This window comes from Cebidichthys violaceus, unplaced genomic scaffold, assembly GCF_023349555.1.
Source record: "Cebidichthys violaceus isolate CVI_PGR_0920_01 unplaced genomic scaffold, fCebVio1.0.p SCAF_5, whole genome shotgun sequence".
Classification (NCBI taxonomy): Eukaryota; Metazoa; Chordata; class Actinopteri; order Perciformes; family Stichaeidae; genus Cebidichthys; species Cebidichthys violaceus.
The window spans coordinates 6067752-6087859 of record NW_027176705.1 but is presented as its reverse complement, the minus strand read 5'-3'; the positions used below and the strand labels follow the sequence as shown (position 1 = coordinate 6087859).

The 20108-nt window shown below is 39.3% G+C and overlaps 1 protein-coding gene across 1 annotated transcript in view; it reads left to right on the top strand.

Annotated features, from left to right (window-relative positions):
- The window catches only part of smyd3 (SET and MYND domain containing 3), a 71001-nt gene that overhangs the window by 14997 nt on the left and 35896 nt on the right, over window positions 1-20108 (top strand). The window contains exons 2-5 of the mRNA XM_068730659.1: window positions 787-850; window positions 937-1044; window positions 1402-1459; window positions 1775-1929. Of these exons, the coding sequence (XP_068586760.1) occupies window positions 787-850; window positions 937-1044; window positions 1402-1459; window positions 1775-1929 (385 nt within the window). The remainder of the gene's footprint in view (window positions 1-786; window positions 851-936; window positions 1045-1401; window positions 1460-1774; window positions 1930-20108) is intronic.

Sequence of the window (20108 nt, the reverse complement as noted above, 5' to 3'; positions counted from 1 at the left end):
GGATCATATCAACCTATGCGCAAACAGACACTCACAAACTCACTACAGAGTTCCTATGACTCACTTTGTGTCTTGTGTGTGTGTGTTCTTAGTGTTGCTCTCACTACTGACTGTAATTGGCTGTGTGAAGCAGACAGTCACTGCTGTGCAATGGCTTGTTATTAGACTTGACAGGCAAACTGGAAAGGACAGCGGTGTCACACACTGAGAAACACAGCAGACCTCGGAGGCAGAAAAAGACACATGCACGCACGCACACACACACACACACACACACACACACACACACAGACAAACACCACTATTGGACACGCACAGCAAACGCACACAGGCGATCAGACACATGCAAGTGCTGTGATACTAACAGGCTGTGACAGTGAGGAGAGTGTACACTAATGTATTGCTCTTAGACAAGATGGGTGGGTAGATAAAACTAGATAATGGATGCACACAGTCAACTTTTTACAGCAAATAGAAAAGGATAAGACATTGGGGAAAAGGTCAAGACAATGGCAGGAACATAAAGGATGCTTGAGCAGATATGTGCATATGTTTGGTAGTGTAGCAGCTAAAATATGAACAAAACTCAGCGGTGGAACAGTTTCTATCCAAACACTAACATGGTGCAACAGAAATGAAAGTTTGACGTCAGTGATTTTTTTAAATCTAAAGTGCTGGTCCCATTCCAGCTCACTGAATCCTTGTTGAGAAAAGCTTTAACATTTTTTTCTACCTCCAGCCTAACAGGCAGCAGAATTAACTGTTTTTCTTTCTCCTTCTGTCTAGACGTGAGACCTTGTTGCGGTGTTCCCAGTGCAAGATGGCTCGCTACTGCAATACCACTTGCCAGGTATAGTGTGTATGTCTGTGTGTGCACATATGAATGTAAGTGTGTGTGTTTTTGGATCAATTTGTTGAATTTCCCTTCTCCTGCAGAAACAAGCATGGTCTGTCCACAAGAGAGAGTGTAAATGTCTGAAAAGCCTCCTACCCAGAATTCCCACTGACTCAGTCCGTCTGGCGGCTAGACTCATCTTTGCCTTGGTATGTTTCTCACTGTGGATGGAAGATGCAAAAATGGCTAGTCATGCCTTTTACTTTATAGTTGTGGAGGAATGTACTTTACTTCTTTGTTATGAAAACTTGGTAACGTCAGATATTTTGAGTTATTAATGTGTTTACTTCCACAAACGTATTAAATGCACCGAAGTCTGTTTTAAGAAAATTCCACTTGCTCCCCTTGAAAGTCAATGCATTGATTAAAAAAATCTGTGCAACAAAACAAAGCTGCTTTTCTCAGCTTTTAAAGGACTTCATGCAACAGTGAGTGCCACACAATGTAACAATTGCAGAGAAACACTACAATAACATGCTAATACCGACTCTTCTTTTTATTTCTAGTTAAGTCCATCTAAGAGCAGTAGTGAGGAGCTCTACACTTTGGAGGAGCATGAGTCACGTAAGTCTCTCCTCCAAAAGTGTGTGTGTGTGTGTGTGTGTGTGTGTGTGTGTGTGTGTGTGTGTGTGTGTGTGTGTGTGTGTGTGTGTGTGTGTGTGTGTGTAAATATGTATATGTTTTGCCCAAGTCTAATGCCAGTGTTGTTAAAAAAAAAAAAAAAAAAAAGTTGCTCTCTCCACTATATTGAAGCAAAAATGTAAAATCTGATAAAATGACAAAGTGAAGACATTTTGGACGGACATGGATGTAAACTTCAATATGACTGGTTGATGGAGGTATTCGACTCTAATTCTTGTTTTTTTATTAAAAAAACAGACCTGAGTTCCATGTCCGAGCACAAGAAACAAGGTCTGGCTCAGCTGGCATCCATGTTAGAGCTGTATCTACAGCAGGAAGTACCTGACCTGGCACAGGAAGTGACATCAGCACTGCCACCTTCCTGCCGTGAACCCTTCAGCCTTATTGCAAAGGTGGGCTAAATGCTTCTAAACACCATACACGATATATACTCACGTTTGCATTTGTGTATAAAGCACGTAGACACACATTCACCTTGGCACTTTCACGCACACACAAGTACAAACATGCCTCCTCGATCTGTGCACAAAAAGACAAATACAAGCAACTGTTTGATGCTTCTAGCATCCCCTGCTGCGTTTGGATGGACCCCAACATATGTCTAAGATCTTCCCAGCATCTGTGAATATGTCCTTGTGTGTGTGTGTGCGTGTGTGTGTATTCCCAGAACAACCTCAGGTCTAATTCCCTTAAAACACACCAGCTGCCTTCACTAGAATTTGAACGGGCAAGTCATTATGTATGCAAGGATGTCTGGATTTTAACCTACCTCTGTCATCTGTTAGCTTGTGTGACTCCTCTTTGAGATTTGTGGGATTCCAACGTGTGTGTGTGTGTGTGTTAATTTTGTTTGTCACATCACAATCATTGTATGTGTGAGTATTAGTTGAAAGCAGCCATTACCCATAACTACATTACATGGATGTCCTACACTCAGAGCAACATCTGCTTGTTTCATAATGATTTTTCAACATCCAAAATGTAATTTAATTTTGACTGTAGTTTTGGCATTTCAAGAGATAGTTATACAGAGCAAAATGTACAACATGATGTGATGTGTTTAGTAACCTCACTGATGACAATGGTTATCAGTTGGTCGTACCAAAACTTTGATCCATGCTCAAACTTACAATCTGCTTTACAGTGGACATTGCAGCCTCACAGAGCTGTTGGTGTTACTGTTGACTCTTTTATGTGAATCTCTGCAGTTCTGTATTTATGCATAATTTATTAAGAATTATGGAGGTGGTGGAGTGAGAAGGTAAGTGAGAGAGAGTAATATCTTAGCTGAGATATGAATGTGTGTTTGTGTGCGTGGGATTGGATTGTGAAGCTGGGAAAACTGGAAATCTGCTGATTAAATGCGGTTCAAGATACCGATGGGAATTCTGCTCCAATCTGAGGGAGATGAAGAGCAAACAAACACTGTGTGGATGGTAGAGAAGTAGAGGGGGACAAAAATTATGAGAGAAAAATGAGCGGGGAACAGAGAGAGATGAGAGGGAGAAGAGAGGAGGAAGTCACACAGATAGTGAGACTTAAAGGGAGCAGGAAATGTACAAAGTGTATCAGAACATGAAATGTAAACAGAAATTGGAGGGCTGGGTAAGCAACTTTATGAAAGTAGCTCTGAAAATGAATTTGTCAGTTGACATAAATTGTCACCGGGTGATACCTATCAAAAACAACTTTAATAATTCAGCAGTTAGTGTGACAGAATGTCTGCAGTGTTTATACTACTGTTAGACTTTGTGTCTGTGTTGGTGTATAAAATACTAGACGATGTAGTGACTCAGAAATTATGTTTCAGCTGATGACACGCTGTAGGTTTCCGTCTCACCCTCTGATTCTGTCTCTTCCTCTTTCACTCTGTTTCACGCTGTCTTGTTTTTTATTCTATTGATGTATAGCGCAGATTTTGGCTAAAAACCTACAAATCAGTTTTTGAGCATATAATGAAAGAACCATGTTACTTCAGCGGCTATGGAGGTTATATTATGATCTGCATTGCTTTATTATTTCATTGATTTATTTATTCAGCAGCAGTTGTTGTGTTTTGCCTCCTTTGCCGAAGAGTCTTGGTGGATTTTTCTTTCAATAGTAGTTCAAATATGGGCTATTCTAACAGAAATTGAACCCTCAACAATAATTATTATATAATTCAGAAGGAATAAATTGCAGTTAACATTCATTTTGTGATTTTTATGAAAAAAATACTTTAAAACCTGGCTAAGTTTGGTGGAGAAGTCAGAGTTTATCAGATGTTTAGATAACATATAACCCTTGTTTCAACAACATTCTAAGTATATTTCATTTTTTAAAGATATTCCTTTATAACTCTTATTCTGGGTCAGAGCTATTTAATCACTATGTTAATATGTGAAATATTATCTGTAATATACACTACACCACATTTTGCATTTATAAATCTTCTGCTGCAGTATAGGTGAGCTATAAATGATCTCCCATAATGGAAGAATCTATAATGTGACTGCAGGAACACCTTGACAAAGAAGTAAATCCGGCTTTATATTTCACCCACATAACACTTGTATTACACTGACGTGAAATGGAGAGAACTTTAACCTGTGTGTCATTTGTTTTTGCCAATATCCAGAATGGCGTTTTCTAGACAGCCAACAGGGGTCACTGTGATTTCATGGACAGCATCCTGTATTGGCTGTTAAGGAGTAGAGAAGTCCTTCATTATGCGTCCTCTCTGTCTTTATCCTCTCGACTGTCTCCTGTTTCTGTGTATTGTTTTCTGTGTCTCTCTTATTTGCTTTAACTGTCCATGAGCCTTTCTGTCCTTTGTCCTTACGTGTCTCTGTCTGTCCTTAAATCTTGTTTAATGTTTCTTTCCTCATTATTTTTCTCTACACATGCAGCTCTTTTTCTTCTTCCCTCTTTCTTTCTCCTCTCTCTCCTCCTCCCTCCCTTATGTTCTCCTTTTAAATGTCTCTAGTACATAACAAATTAGGAGTTTATTGTTGTGTACTTGGAATGTTCAGTGTGCTTAACAAAATAGGTCATTACTATAAATGTGTGTGTTTGTGTACGTGACGTGCACGTGCTGGGGGTCTCTCACAGTGGGGGGAGTTTTTGGTGCTATATAAAGCCATCCTTTATGCTAATATCTGCTCCCTCCACAGAACACTAATAGTGTTACACAAACACATACAGTACATGCACACAGACACACACAATGAAGTAATGGCACAGCATCATTACTGCTCTTATTATGCCCAAGGGAAGCAACGAAGGAGGGAGTGTGTATGTGTGTGTGTATTATGAGCTGTATATCATGCAGTGTGTGTGTGTCTGTGTGTGCATGTAGCACTGTGCAGCTATGTGATGCAGATAGACTGCGGAGGGGTGGGTGTGTGCCTGCACCAGGTTTCGGTCAGATGAGATCTGGCTGCGGCACATTTTATTGCTTCCCTCAAGCAACTTCCCCTCTCTGGAGTGACTGTGTGTGTGGGTGTGTACATGTGTTTAAAGATGCAATGCATAAGATCTGGACAGCATTTTTGTTGAAAAAGTGAAAGTGAACCAACATTATTAACCAAATGTGAAGAAGTTACAGTGTTGACGTTATGTCATAGTCACCGATATATTGCATTGCAGAGATATCTACTGCAGAGATATCTACTTGTAATACCACTTACTGACAGGACGAAGAAGTAGAGCTACCTTGTGGTCTTTTAGCATATCCATGATCTGTGTGTTTGATTTAATTAAAAAAAACAAAGTAGACCATAAAGCCCCTGGTTAGTTGTACAGTAAACACAAAGATGGCAATCGTAAATTATAGGCCGACGCCACACATGAAAATTATAAGATAGCAGTGTTATTTTGAGTTTCGGCAGTTTGGTAGAATTTTGCATATTTTTGCCCTGCTGTTAGTTAGTAGTTGGCCTTTTTTTAATAACTGATGACTATAAATTTATATTGTATGGAGGAGAAATGCTGCCCACTATTTGTTTGGAGCATGTGGCCTGATTTTACACAGTGTACCTTTTAAGCTAGCATGTTTATGTCTAACTACATATAACAACTACAGTAACATTAGCTGTATGTGTATTCCTACATGCATACCTTTTATGTTTATGGATCCTTTCTATCATAAACTGTGTGTGTGTGTGTGTGTGTGTGTGTGTGTGTGTTTGTGTTTGTGTTTGTGTGTTTGTCTGCCATTACCTGCCTGTGAGTGCGTGTGAAAACTTATTTTTATGCTGCATCAGCCCTTGCTGCATTGAGACCCATTTTTCACACGCAGCCCTTACATGTCATGTTACCCAATTAAACACACACACACACACACACACCTCTCTATCTGCTCTAAACCTGCTCCTCTGTGTCTTGTTCTCGCTCTCTCAGCCTCATTCATTTTCTCTCTCCTGCCTGACTATCACTTCTCTACTTCACTTACATTTTCTCTTCTCATTCACTCTGAGTTCACTCACAGACATAGTTTTATGACAGGCCAATGCCAGCATTTGAAATTTATGGATCTTATATTCTAGGACCACTAAAACACATACAAAAATGACAAGATAGTATGTACTGTAAGATGGTGATATACTGTTTCATAAAATTCAAACTGCAGAAAGCGCCTGCATACTTGTATGCTATGAAAAGTAGTTAGTAGATAAACAGTTTGAGCTTGTAACAGAGTGGGATTTTCTGAAAAAACTAAAACACGATCAGCAACATCAAGAACCTGAAAAGCAGGGCTGCCACATGAGCTAAATAGCATGCCTCATCTCCAGTACAGTACATGCCCAACAAGATGTTCATTGTGACTTTACGATGTGAGCGTTCATCAAGACATGAACAATGGTTTCAGATATTGTCTGTGATGAAACAAAATATGTTCAGTTCAGGAAAAAATAAAAGCAGTGACTCTGCACAATAACTCTCCTGTTAAGTCTTATCTCAGAGGAAACACTGTCTTTGTCCATGGCGGTGTTTTACTAAGCCTGGGACAGGTCCCAAAATTGCACTGTACAATTTATTTATTAATGGAAACTTCTTGAAGTCCTAATTACAGTACATTTGTGTAGTTATCACGTATGCCTGATATGTAAAACAAGCTGAATGCAAATTGTTGGTTCTCAATCAATCAATCTAAATATGACAACCTGACCACAACCCATTCATTATTTTAGTTGTTTGTGAGAACATTTAACTTGGAGTGAAGAGGAGAGGAGATGCAGGATTGAAGGATGAAGACATGTCCTGAAGAAGGAGAGAATGAGAGGATATGAATCACAATATGCAAAAATTTTGAAGAAATGGCTCGACAGAAAGTGTTGTGGGAGGAACAGGATGAGATGTGGCGTAACAGAAAGTAGAGAAGCAGAAGACAGGAGGGAAGAGGAGAATGAGACTAAAAATGAATGTGGGAGTGCAGAGGGAGAAGTCTCACAATGGAAGACAGAAGGTTAAATCAGAGAAACAGGGTTAGGGGAAGAATAAAGACCAAAGATGGAAAATGGGCAATACCAGAGAAATAGAGGATGAGAGAGAGAGAGAGAGAGAGAGAGAGAGAGAGAGAGAGAGAAATGGGGAAAGTGAAAAAGTGAAAAGGAGGAAACGAGTGGATGAAGGATAGGAACAGGGAGTACAAACTCTGCTCAATAAAAGGTTTGAAGTAGCTGTATTTATGGTTCTGTTTGTATGAGGCTGTAAGGGGCTCTTGGGAAATGAACACACACACACACACACACACACACACGTACACCTCTCGTCTGACCATGCTGGAAGTAAGGCGACTCCCCATGGAAAAGTATGTTGTATTGTTTATTACCCATGTATAGAGACAATTTATCACAGATAGGCAGCACACTCACACACATACCTACCTGATGTCATGTGTGAGTGTGCAGCCAATAAATTTACACCCCTGCTGAAAACTGTTTTGGCTTCAATTACACGAGCAAAAATTAGTGTGTGTAGGTGTAGTTTTCTGTATGTGTGTTGACTCTCATTTTGTAGTTGTTATAATTTTCTGTGTGTTGGGCTTGTTGTAATATAACTCGTGTATATCTGTGTGTAGGTGTAATTCTCTGTGTGTGTGTGTGTGTGTGTGTGTACAGATGTGCGTCGTGGATGTGTGAGTGTTACTTCTTGTTTGTGTGTAGGAGTAATTTATTCTCATGGCTTTCCTTTATATTTATTGGCCATCTGTTGAGCAGCTAAATGAGATGCAGACACCGTCAAACTAGCATACTTTAACAAATAGAAAAGTTAACAACTTCCAAATTTGTTATGTGGGAGAAAGTACATCAAATGCAGAAGTACAACTAACTTTATTTCTGAATAAGGGAGGAAGATGTCAAGGAAAGAGGGAGATAGGAAATGACAGGCCAAGTTTTTTAATTAAATGTAAAGATTTTAATGAGATAAAGAAAAGTACAAACCCTCCTACCCTCCTACCTTTGCCGTCCTACATTAGCATGTTCCTGCATGTTGGTGCATGTGTGTTTGCCTGTCAGTGGTGTGTTAAGTCATTACAATAATCCTTGTGTGTATGTGTTAGTATGTTCAGCCTTATCTCTCCAACATTTCACTGGTCTGCCATTGTCGCTGCCAGTGCCATGGGCGCTACCTAATTAGCTTAAGCTTTGCTAAATCACACACACACACACACACACACACACACACACACACACACACAGCTTAGTGTAATGACTTTAAGTCCATCATGAATGCAGTCACAGACAGTATAATAGGAAGAGAGAATAAAAACCATTTGTTTAATTGACTAATATTGGCTGCATGTGTGTGGGCTCATGGGGAGGAATGGAGAGGGGGAAAGAAGCGAGGAGGAACACAGATAGAAAGAAGGGAGAGGGTGAGGAATGACCTGAAAGAGATGGAAATGACAGGAGGGTACCAAGACAAGAGAAGGAAATGTTGACATGAGTGAGAAAAGAAAAGGGGATGGAGATAGCAGGAAAAAAGAAAGCTCGGAAAGATTTGGCACAGAAGAGTTTGGAGGAGGAGCAGAAGAAAATTAGAATAGTTTTGAATACAAATCTGGATTCGTTGTTTAATTCTTCAAAATAATTTGAGCAGCAATATGTTGGAGGAGATAGGCATGTACAGCCTATATGCGTGTCGTTAGTATGTTCTGATGTGTGTTATGTAGTGGTGTGTGTGTGTGTGTGTGTGTGTGTGTGTGTGTGTGTGTGTGTGTGTGTGTGTGTGTGTGTGTGTGTGTGTGTGTGTGAGTGTGAGTGAGTTGGGGGTGGGGTTGGCTTAATGAACAGCTTTTGGCTCCAGCTGCGACAGCCACTATCTCTGTCGTCTCCTTTATCCTCCCTCGCGCTTTCTCTGCTCTCTCCTCTTTCGCTCCAACGTTTACAGTAATTACTGTTCTTTGGTGGTTCAGAGGGATGGAAACCGGGATAGAGGCTGATAACATAGCAGAGTGTGAGTGTTTGTGTATTTTGTCTAATTTCCTGAATGCCCTCCACAGGGATGTTTCAGAATGTGAGATTCGTAAACCAGTTTTATCTCACAAATTTCCTTCACATCGAACACTATGACCGGGGGAACGATTTGCTTTCTGCTGTTGGGATGAAAAGGTCTGCACATGTATTCCAACCTTGGATCATGAACTTTCTCCTGACCCTTAACAAGAACAAGAGTCTGAAACTGCTCAGCTGTGTGATAAACGGTTAAACATGGCTCTTGTAGCAACAGCAGGATTATTAGAGATTTATTGTTACTGTATAGTAGATACCGACTATGGATTTTGCCTGTTTAGTCATACATTACACGGTCCACCCTTTTAATTGTAAAGATATTTAAACATAATTATGGAGTATATGTTTCCCCATTAACTACTAACAACTTGCTGAGATAAAATAAAGAAATCCCATTAAGTCACAGCATTTCATCAGCACCGTCCACCATGTTTAATCTCCAGTGTTTGGTTTAAGTTTTTTTTTTGCTTGCATTGGTTGGTCACTCACCTGCCATATTAGCTGTCGAGTTTATCATTACTCAGCCCTGTGGGTTATCAGCTGCTCTCCCCATAATCCTTTTGTCCCTCTTCTCACAAAGGACAAATACAGGCTATTTAATTAAGGCTAACAGTGAATGAAGGACCATATTATCTGTTCTATTGCAAATACTGATGTCACACAAATTGTGCTTTCAGGGGGTAATTATTTCATTCTCATTTGGCATCTTGAATTTTAATTAGGTAGTAATCCAAATCCAAAGGTTAAAAGCATTTGACATGACATAGGTTTGGCCCATCGCTGATAGCCAAAGTATTTCTGTCCTATGGCTCAACGCTAAGAAATATAACTTACAATATAAACAGAGAGATGGAAACAATAACTCGAACAATCTAAACAGCTCTAGTTCTTACCTTTGGGACATATATATATATATATATATATATATATATATATATATATATATATATATATATATATATATATGTATATGTGTGTGTGTTCACATGATAGTCTAGCTCCTGTATGTAGGATATAATGTTTTCTTAGAACATTGAAAAGGAAGCTTTCCAGCATGTACATATTTCCAATATACATATTCTGCCTGTGCCCTTATTCATACAGGGTTATTTTTATAATGCTTGCTAAACATGTAATTCTATTATTTCCAACATTCATATTTTAAATCTGCACTGGGTGGAGAGATAGACCCATGAGATTTAATGAGTTTGTGTCCTTGCCACACACACACACACACACACACACACACACACACACACACACACACACACACACACACACACACATATATACCTGTCTGAAGCCGGCTGGCCAGACTAATGCAAGATCAAACAGCATGGGACATTTCTTAATCTTTTAACCGTTAGACTGGTCCATTGGGATGAGTGCACTTACTCCAGATGGCCAGCCGGCTTCAGACAGATAGCAGCACTTATTTGTTATATTTCACAGCCCATGTTTTGGTGTTTGCTAAAATATTGTTTCCCAGCTATTGTTGTATTTGCATTGGCATATTTGGACTTTTACTGTGTACAGACAAAGTTGCATATTTTTGGGGGTGAAACTGGCTTTGGCCTTTAGGATTGTATTGTCAACCTAAATTAAATTCTTCTTAACCCTTTTTATGGGTTGTATGGGTTTATTCGCAGATGTCCATTATTTTTTTGTTGTGGACAGTATAACTAGATACCTGTGATGCAGGTGTTCCTTTATATCAAGTGGAGATTTGTTCTTTTTTTCCTGTATGATTATATATTTCCTGAATAAACACCAGACTCTTTTTTTCATCTTGTAGTCTGTTTGGAACTCCAAAGTGCTGTTTACTCTTGCAGAACTCTCTGCAGGATGCCCAGACCAAAGGAACAAAACACTGTTGTTGTTTTTTGCCCGTTTCACTATTTTGGGCTCCAGTTACTTTATCAGCCTTGTAAGCATAAGCCTAAAGAATATTTCACATGAAATCTGACCCTCAGAAATTGAAAAATGAAGCAAGGATGCTGGAAAATAATTCCATTCTGTTAATGTTGGCTTACATTTTTTATGGTGATGACGTCTCAAGATGCATTTGTTTTTATTACATGCTGAAATGCTATATGTAGCACCTTAAAATCTTACAGTGGAGTGTTAAACACACAAGAACACAAAGTTTGGCATGTGTGTTTAATTTGCCTGATAAGGTAACACAACACTGTGCTTAACATTATCATCCAATCATGATATACTAAATGTCTTTGACAAATGCAAGTCGCAGTAATGTGATACTTAAAGTGATTTATTTATTATTTTTTTTCCGTCCACAGTGAGGTCAGAACGTAGGATCAGCCTCAAGTGCGAAACAGAGTTATAGCTTTGGCTGTCAGTCTCAGTGCCTCAATGAGCGACAGAAAAGGTGTCCATGTTATCACAGGTTCAAGTGTGCACTCATTCGCCCACATATCTCCTCACCCTGTCCTGCTGACTGTCTCTGAGGGTCATTAACGAGTTATGTAAAGCTTCCATGAATGCTGCCTTGTGAAACAAAAACACTGAAGGCTGTAAAGTATTCAGCTGAGGGATGCTTAACCATCAATCCTGTTATTTCCATCCTGAATATAAATGAGTTTCCTCGGGGTTCATTCCCTCGTTCTCCCTCTCATCTGTCTCTCATCTTCCACTCTGTCTCCTCTTCTTAAACCACAGCCAAACACTAAACCCTCAGTTCTATTCAGGGACAGGGAGACACACCTCGCCGACTTTCAAGTTGTCTGTGTGCGTTTGCGGCATTTGTGTTTTTGCCATCGTTTAAAGTGCTTACGAAACTTGGAAACCCAAAGAGCCTATTTGCTGCACCTCATTATGAAGAGGCTTATTTTTAGAGTCTGGGACCAGCACAAGTTTAGTGTGTCTGCTTGAGTTCTATGTACATTAAATTATTGTCCCGCAGTGGCTGCAAAGATAAGAGCTCAGATGCGTTTCGTAGTTGTGATTTCAGCCCTTCGCTTCCTAATGGGCGTTCATGCTGTGCTTGCTCTTATTAAACATCAGTAGCTTATCAGGAACGCAAATAAGACTGTGTTAATGTGGATACACACACACACACACACACACACACACACACACACACACACACACACGCCCATTTTAGTCTCTCCATTGTGTCATTTCCTTGCCTCCTGTAAAGACCCTAAAACAAAGATTAATTGTACAGTAAACTATAATTTCTGTCCAAATACATAACGAGTTACTGCAAAGCATCAACTAACAATGTCCGTTATCTATTTTTGAAAGATAACATGGCAGCACTTGAAAAGCTTTTGTGAAAGCCATATACAAAATATACTGAAAAATACTAAAACAGTATAATTATACTTCTTGAACAACTAGTTTGATATTTTGGGAAATATGCTTATTAGCGTACTTGCCAAGAGTTAGACAAGAAGATTTATAACACTGTCTTGTCTGTAGGTAAATGTATAGAGCCAAAGGGTAGTTAGCTTAGCTTAGCTTAGCATAGCATAGAGACTGAAAGCAGGGGGAAACAGCTAGACTAGTCTCTCGGTATAAAAACATCCCCCTACCAGAACTTCTAAAGGTTATAAATTAGCTTGTAATATCTCAATTGTTTCATTTGTACAACAACAGAAGTATAAAAACAGGCTTTATTTTTATACGGGGAGTTAAGTCATTGCACCCTTATCACATGTTTAATTAGTGCGAATAAGTAGACAAAGTGCGTACTATTTTCAGTAAAGTTACGCTTACACTTACTGTTTTACAGGGACATTTCGGAAAGAAAACACAGCACTCACTCTATGCTCAGACGTCGGTTTTTCCCCGCTGGCTTTGGTTGTTTATTTTTGGGATCCTGAAATGCGTTTCCAGTGCTCTCCTGTCCGTATGTCACCCAAAACTTGGGTGTAAAGTTGCACATACTTGTGCTGCTTCCTCTGTAGCAATTGATTCAGCAACTTCATCCCAAAAGAAACAGTAATTCCTCCGCACTGTATTCTGGCTCATCAGCCAAAGTAGTCCCAAATGTCCGATTCCAGCATTACAATATTATAATCGCTTTCTTCCATATCTACAGGAAAATTGCCTTCTGCCATGGTCTTCCAGTGGTTGGTTTGATTAAAGAGCGTTGAGGAGTGGGGGTGGGCATACAATAAATGCGGAAGTACAATCTGTAGTTTGAACAAGCAGCGGGGCCTTTGGGTACTGGTCACATGGAGGGACTTTCAACATTGTTCATTTTCAAATTCTACCTACATTGAAATCCTACAAAGCTGGTTGAAAATCGGCAAAGCATTCCTTTAATGAAATTGTATAGTTTCCATCCATTTTATACAATGTATGAAAAATGTCAGCTTTGGATAATTCAGAAAGATGGAAACGTAAAGTGGTGTGAGGAGATCAAGAGAGAGAGAGAGAGAGAGAGAGAGAGAGAGAGAGAAGAAGCACGCACACTGTGTGGAATCTGCACGTTTGCTGTTTTCTGTAATGTCAAACAATTTGTCATCCTTACTGCTCACTATCCTCACTCTCCGCCTCTTCTCTCTCCTCAACTGAAAAGCTGTCTTTGATGCTGGTATTTTTTAATATTCAAAACTAATGTTTATTTACAGCTTTACCTATGCTAATAGATTTAGTACTCATTTTAATAGAGATTTTCTATCCTTTTTTTTGGATAGAAAACTCTCGTGCCAATGACTCGTGGGAACTGTAGTTGTTGAATGTAATCATATGATTGGTGACATAATGAGTTGGATGCCCATTTAGTTTGAGCAGAATACTCATAAGTTATTGATACTACCATGTTTCTTGCTTTTTTTGGAAGATTGATGGGTAAAACATCAATACAACATTTTTTTTAAAGAATTGTCTGGAAATAATGTTTATTATGTGCCTTTTTCATTTTGTGGATATAATGTTGCTCCAAGAATGATAGCCTCTATGCATGTATGTGTTTGTTTACAGTAGTGTGTGTGTGTGTGTGTGTGTGTGTGTGTGTGTGTGTGTGTGTGTGTGTGTGTGTGTGTGTGTGTGTGTGTGTGTGTGTGTTTACCTCCACAATAGCACAAAACTCCCTATATGAAGGTCAAACAAGTGCTCCTCTCACACACCTCTACTTGGCTCATCTCCCATTGGCTGGTAGCCAGTGTTTCCATGGAGATGGACCAGTGAATAAAGTATTTTATACTCAAAGATTAGTTAATTTTAATATATGGTGTATTGGGACTATTGTAGGTTTAAAAAAAAAAAAACAGAGCCGGTGGAGGGGGTACCTAGAAAAAAACGTATAATTTCTCATGAAAGTAGCAAATTTACAAGATATCTATCTATCTATATGTATATATAGATACGTATATACATATGACTGTATAATCTCGCAATTTTGTCAGTTTTTTCCTCCTAAATTTGCCACTTTAATCTCATGGAATATCAAAGATTTTTTATAATAACTTTACGACATTTACGCAAAATCCCTAATACACCATTGTAAAACGCTTCTCTTGAATGAATAATTAATAATGAAGAGTGAATATAGCAGGCAAAACCTGAAGTATATCCTCATATCTCAGTTAAACATGAAACCCAAGAGGCTGATTTTGATTGAACATGACCTGACATTTTTTTGAGTTTTTGCTGTGCTAACTTTCCACTGCAACTCTGTAACGATGCAAATTGGAATTGCTACTTCCAAATCTAATAAATAGAAACTTCTGTCAATCAGAACTCTCTTTCCGAGTCTCCATATGTTTCTGTGTGTGAGAAATAGAGCTCTTGTATTGAATCTGGCAGGTTTTGTAGTGTCTGCAGTTTTTTTTTTAATATATATATATATATATATATATATATACACACACAGTTGTGTATATATATATATGTATATATATACGTATATATATATATATATATATATATATATATATATATATATATATATATATATATATATACACACAGTTGAAACCAGAAGGTTACATACACTGTTTATATTACTTTCTTTGAGGTCAAAAGTTTACATACACCAAAAGTACTATGTCGTTAAACAACGTGGGCAAGCCCAGATGATGATGTCATGGCTTTTGAAGCTCCTGATAGGTTAACTGACAACATGTGAGTTAATTGAAGGCACACCTGGGGATGTATTTTAAGGCCACACCTCAAACACTCTGCTTCCTTGTTTTAAATCATGGGAAAGTCAAAAGAAATCAGCCAAGAAATCAGGGAGAGAATCGTGAAGCTCCACAAGTCTGGTTCATCCTTGGGTGCAATTTCCAGATGCTTGAAGGTGCAACGTTCATCTGTGCAAACAATTATACGCAAGTATAAACATCATGGGAATGTCCAGCCATCACACCGCTCAGGAAGGAGACGGGCTCTGTGTCCCAGAGATGAACGTGTTTTGGTCCGACATGTGCAAATCAACCCCAGAACAAAAGCTAAAGACCTTGTGAAGATGATGGCTGAAGCTGGTAAGAAAGTGTCATTATCCACAGTAAAACGAGTCCTGCACCCACATGGGCTGAAAGGCTACTCAGCAAGAAGGAGGCCATTACTCCTAAAGAAACATAAAAAAGCCAGATTACAGTTTGCAAAAAGACACCAAGACAAAGACCTTAACTTCTGGAGACATATCCTGTGGTCTGATGAAACTAAAGTGGAGCTGTTTGGCCATAATGACCACTGTTACATTTGGAGGAAAAAGGGGGAAGCTTGTAAACCTGAAAACACCATCCCAACTGTGAAGCATGGAGGTGGCAGCATCATGTTGTGGGGCTGTTTTGCTGCAGCAGGAACTGGAGCTCTTCATAAAATAGACGGCATCATGAAGAAAGAACATTACCTGGAAATATTAAGGTAACATCTCAGGACATCAGCCAGAAAGCTAAAACTGGGTGCAAATGGGTCTTCCAAATGGACAATGACCCTAAGCATACTGCCAAAATAGTTAAAAAGTGGCTTGAGGACAACAAAGTCAATGTCTTGGAGTGGCCATCACAAAGCCCTGACCAGATCTGAAAAGGCATGTGCGAGCGAGGCGGCCAACAAACCTGACTCAGTTACACCAGTTCTGTCAGGAGGAGTGGGCCAGAATTCCAGCAGAGTACTGTAAGAAGCTTGTGGAAGGATACCCAAAACGTTTGACCCAAGTCATGCAGTTCAAAGGCAATGCTACTAAATACTAAGGAAATGTATGTAAACTTTTGACCTTGAAGAAAGTAATACAAAATTCTCTAAAATATTCTCTCTCTCATTATTGTGGCATTTAGCAAAAATAAATAATTTTGGTAATCCTAACTGACCTGAAACAGAAGAGGTTTAGTCTGATTTAGCTTCAGACAGTGAGAAAAAAATTAGTTATGTGTCTTTTTGCAGTGTATGTAAACTTCTGGTTTCAACTGTATATATATATAAAGTGAACAGGATAATAAGGAGAAGAAACAAACCGAGGGCGAACAGTTTTTTTTTTTGTTTTTTTTCCAATGTTTCAGGGCACACATAATAACCATGATTGGTTATTAATCACTAAAATGTTTTCCTCTGCTTGGTCTCTTTTATAGTGAGTCTACTTCAGAGATTTTTGTCTTCTGTTCCGCATTCATTCATTACATTTTTTTAGCGCACTTAAAATGATCATAGCCAAAGAACGATGCCTGTATTTCACCTCTCAGTTAAGGAGACCAAAGGGGGATTGAGGATTTAATGAGCCCCTCCCTGGAAACACCCTAGGTGGAGTTGAAGAGAGTAAAAGAGTGGGAGGGGAAGATGACAGAGGGAGGAAGGACAAACACACAAACACTCATGTCCCAGTAGGCCAGTGTATCTAACATGCAATTACAATGAAGATCTCCTTTAATTGACTCCTACTGCGAACCCCCTGCATGCGTGCGTGCGTGCTAGAGAAGAACAACTTTTCTTTTGCGTTTATTGCTATGAGAATGTATTTTGTGAAGTAATTTTCATACAGCTCTCCTCTCCTTAAAGGTATTTAATTTTGCCTCTATTTTGAAATGGAACTAGCAAAGCCTGGTTTAGTATTTGGTCACACTGTGTTCATTTGATTTAGTCCAACCTGACTTTCATTGTCTCCCCTAACCTAAAGGTTGCAAGGGTCCATGCGATGTCAATTTTGACATCTAATTTCAGTGTTCGCGTCTATTTTAGATTATATTTCAGTTTGTGGTATGTGAGTGTGAGGCTTTCCTCATTAAAGGAAGTAAAGTTGCCACTAGTTTCACATATTGCAGGTATACATGGAGAACAATATGTGAGCATGCAGAGCCACCTGAGAATAACTGAAGGGGTAGTGACCATCTATATGAGCAACAAGATGTAAAAAAAACAGAAAACAAGATTGCCCTCCAGGGAAAAAACATTAACCTCCAGGTAAAACATTAGATGACAAATAACGACAGCTCTTTATAATGTTATAACTTTATCATGGTAAATATAATGATCATGTGAACAATGTGCACTGATGCACAAGTCCTCACTTTGTCATTAAAGAAGGTGGTAAGTTGATAAATGGTCAGCCCTACAGGGTGTGTGTGTGTGTGTGTGTGTGTGTGTGTGTGTGTGTGTGTGTGTGTGTGTGTGTGTGTGTGTGTGTGTGCGCGTGCGTGCGTGCGTGCGTGCGTGCGTGCGTGCGTGCGTGCGCAAATCACTTGCATCAAATCGCTTGTTGTGAGTATTCAGGTGCACTCATCAGTCGTTTAAATGTCATTAGCTTCAGGCTACTTCTAATCCAATTTGAACACACGGCGAAGATGTCCCGTAATGACATTCACACTGATATTGACTGATTGGTCTGAGAGAGTGTGAGTGACATGACAGACGGAGACAAATGTGTGTTATACTGTTTTTCATACAGTGTGCTCCATTTGTACAGAACACACACACACACACACACACACACACACACACACAGTGCAGTATTGTCCTTCTAAGTCAAGGACATCCCCTAGTTTCACAGGTGAGGGAACACAGACTATTTCTGCCAGGGATGAAAAAGAAGAGCAGGGCAGAGAGGAAGAGGGAGAAGAAGAAGAGGGTGATGAGGGTGGTAGGTGAAATGAAAGAGTAGAAGGAAGAGGAGAAAGTAACATAAAACAATGAATTCCCCTATCGGCCAATCACTTTCAAATACACCACCTTGCTGTTGAACTGAAATTAGCATCCTCTTTTCAGCTGTAACAGATGGGCAAACAGAGTAACCCCTGCTTGGGCCAATCAAGGAAATTGAATATGCTCGTGCTAACATGCATCAGTCCTCCAAATTCTGCAAAACAGACAAACAGCTAATTGTCTTTGCTTACTTCAGTCCTGATTTAAATGCAGTATTGAAATCTGTAACTCTGGACTTCATTAAAACCGGTTCTAAACCTCCAGTATAAAATTCCTTCATCGTCAAAAAAAGGCGCTCCCCATCTCTGTGTCAGTGGGTGGGTCCCTCCACCTCCCCATTTAGCTGACATTTCAGATATTAGAAGTTTTTGATCTGTGATTCCACATCCCAATCTCTGCTCACCACACCATTTTTTTCTGCCTCCACCCCCATCTCCTCTTTACTTCCTCATCCTTTCATCATCCCATGATTATACCATCAGATAGTACTTACTGTAGGCCTACACCTCTCTGAAGGAATGGGCAATGAGCTGATGAAAAGCAGAGGAAAGGGGGATGGGGAGAGGAGAGTAAAGAACAAGGAAGGAAGGAGGAGAAGAAGAGGAAGGAGGAAGATGAGACACATTTAACATGAGTAGATTTAGAAAGGAGGAAGGGGGAGACACAGAAGGGGAGTGGTTAGAATGGTGAGCAAGAAGTAGTTTTTAATGTATTTTTTCCACAGTTGTATAATTAATTTAAACCTTTATCTACCACTGCTCTTCTCACTTGACATCCTGCATTCTCCTTTCCTGTTTTTTTAGTTTTTTCAGAGACTGTTAATATTTGGGATGCTACATGTAGCAGGTAACCCTGTTAATCCAAGATCATATTTCTTGATTATTTATTTCTTTCCACCTAGTATTCACTACTATGAATATGACTGCCCCCTCTTTCACCTCTCTCCATATTTACCAAATCATTCTATTTTATAATTTATATAAATGAGTTATAGTTTATAAAAAAACAAGGAATTCATAAAACGTATTATGTGGCATTTAATTTATAAATATGAGGTGTGTTTGTCTGAACCTCTCATCATCTATCAAGCTCAAGCTGTATCTCCTCCACACATATTCCTTCATTTCCCTATTTTTCTCTTTCCCTGTCTCCTTTCTGTAGAGGTCACCATTAATATCCTATACCTTTAGGGGATCTATGAATCAATAACTCAGATCACTCACACACACACACACACACACACACACACACACACACACACACACACTGCAAAGCAGTGAAGCAAAGAGGCCTGTTCTATGTAGAGTTATGCTTCAAAGAGGACATTGACGTTTTCTCACTTTTGTCATAATTTTCCATCATGGATTTATTTTTCCACGTTTCTCTTTCCCTGGCTCATTCATTTCTTTTTTCTTTCTTGCTTATCTCCATCTTCTTAATCTCTGCATCAAATGTCATTGTCCAAAGTTTTAGAATGATGTCTTAATTAATTAATTATAGTGCAACCACACACACACACACACACACACACACACACACACACTTTCCCAACATCACTGGGGATGACAGAGTTAGCCAGAGCTGCTACCTCAGTGTCATGTACAGCTGGTGTGTGTGAGCTCCACCAAGCAGAACAAATGGTCTTCCAGTATATTGCACAACACACACACACACACACACACACACACACACACACACACACACACACACACACACACACACACACACACACACTAATACACACACTGGTTGCTCCAATGTCGACAGGCTCCTCTGTGTATACTATTTCTAGGAACTCTGTACTGTGAAACTTAACCAACAACACAGCAAAGTGCACAGTGCATTATAGATATACATAAGACAGACAGATACATTATACACCACAACATAACTACCAGAAAGACATCGAATAGCTTGCCTCCACATTTGTGCTCAAATAGCACCTACACACATAGATATGTTGCATT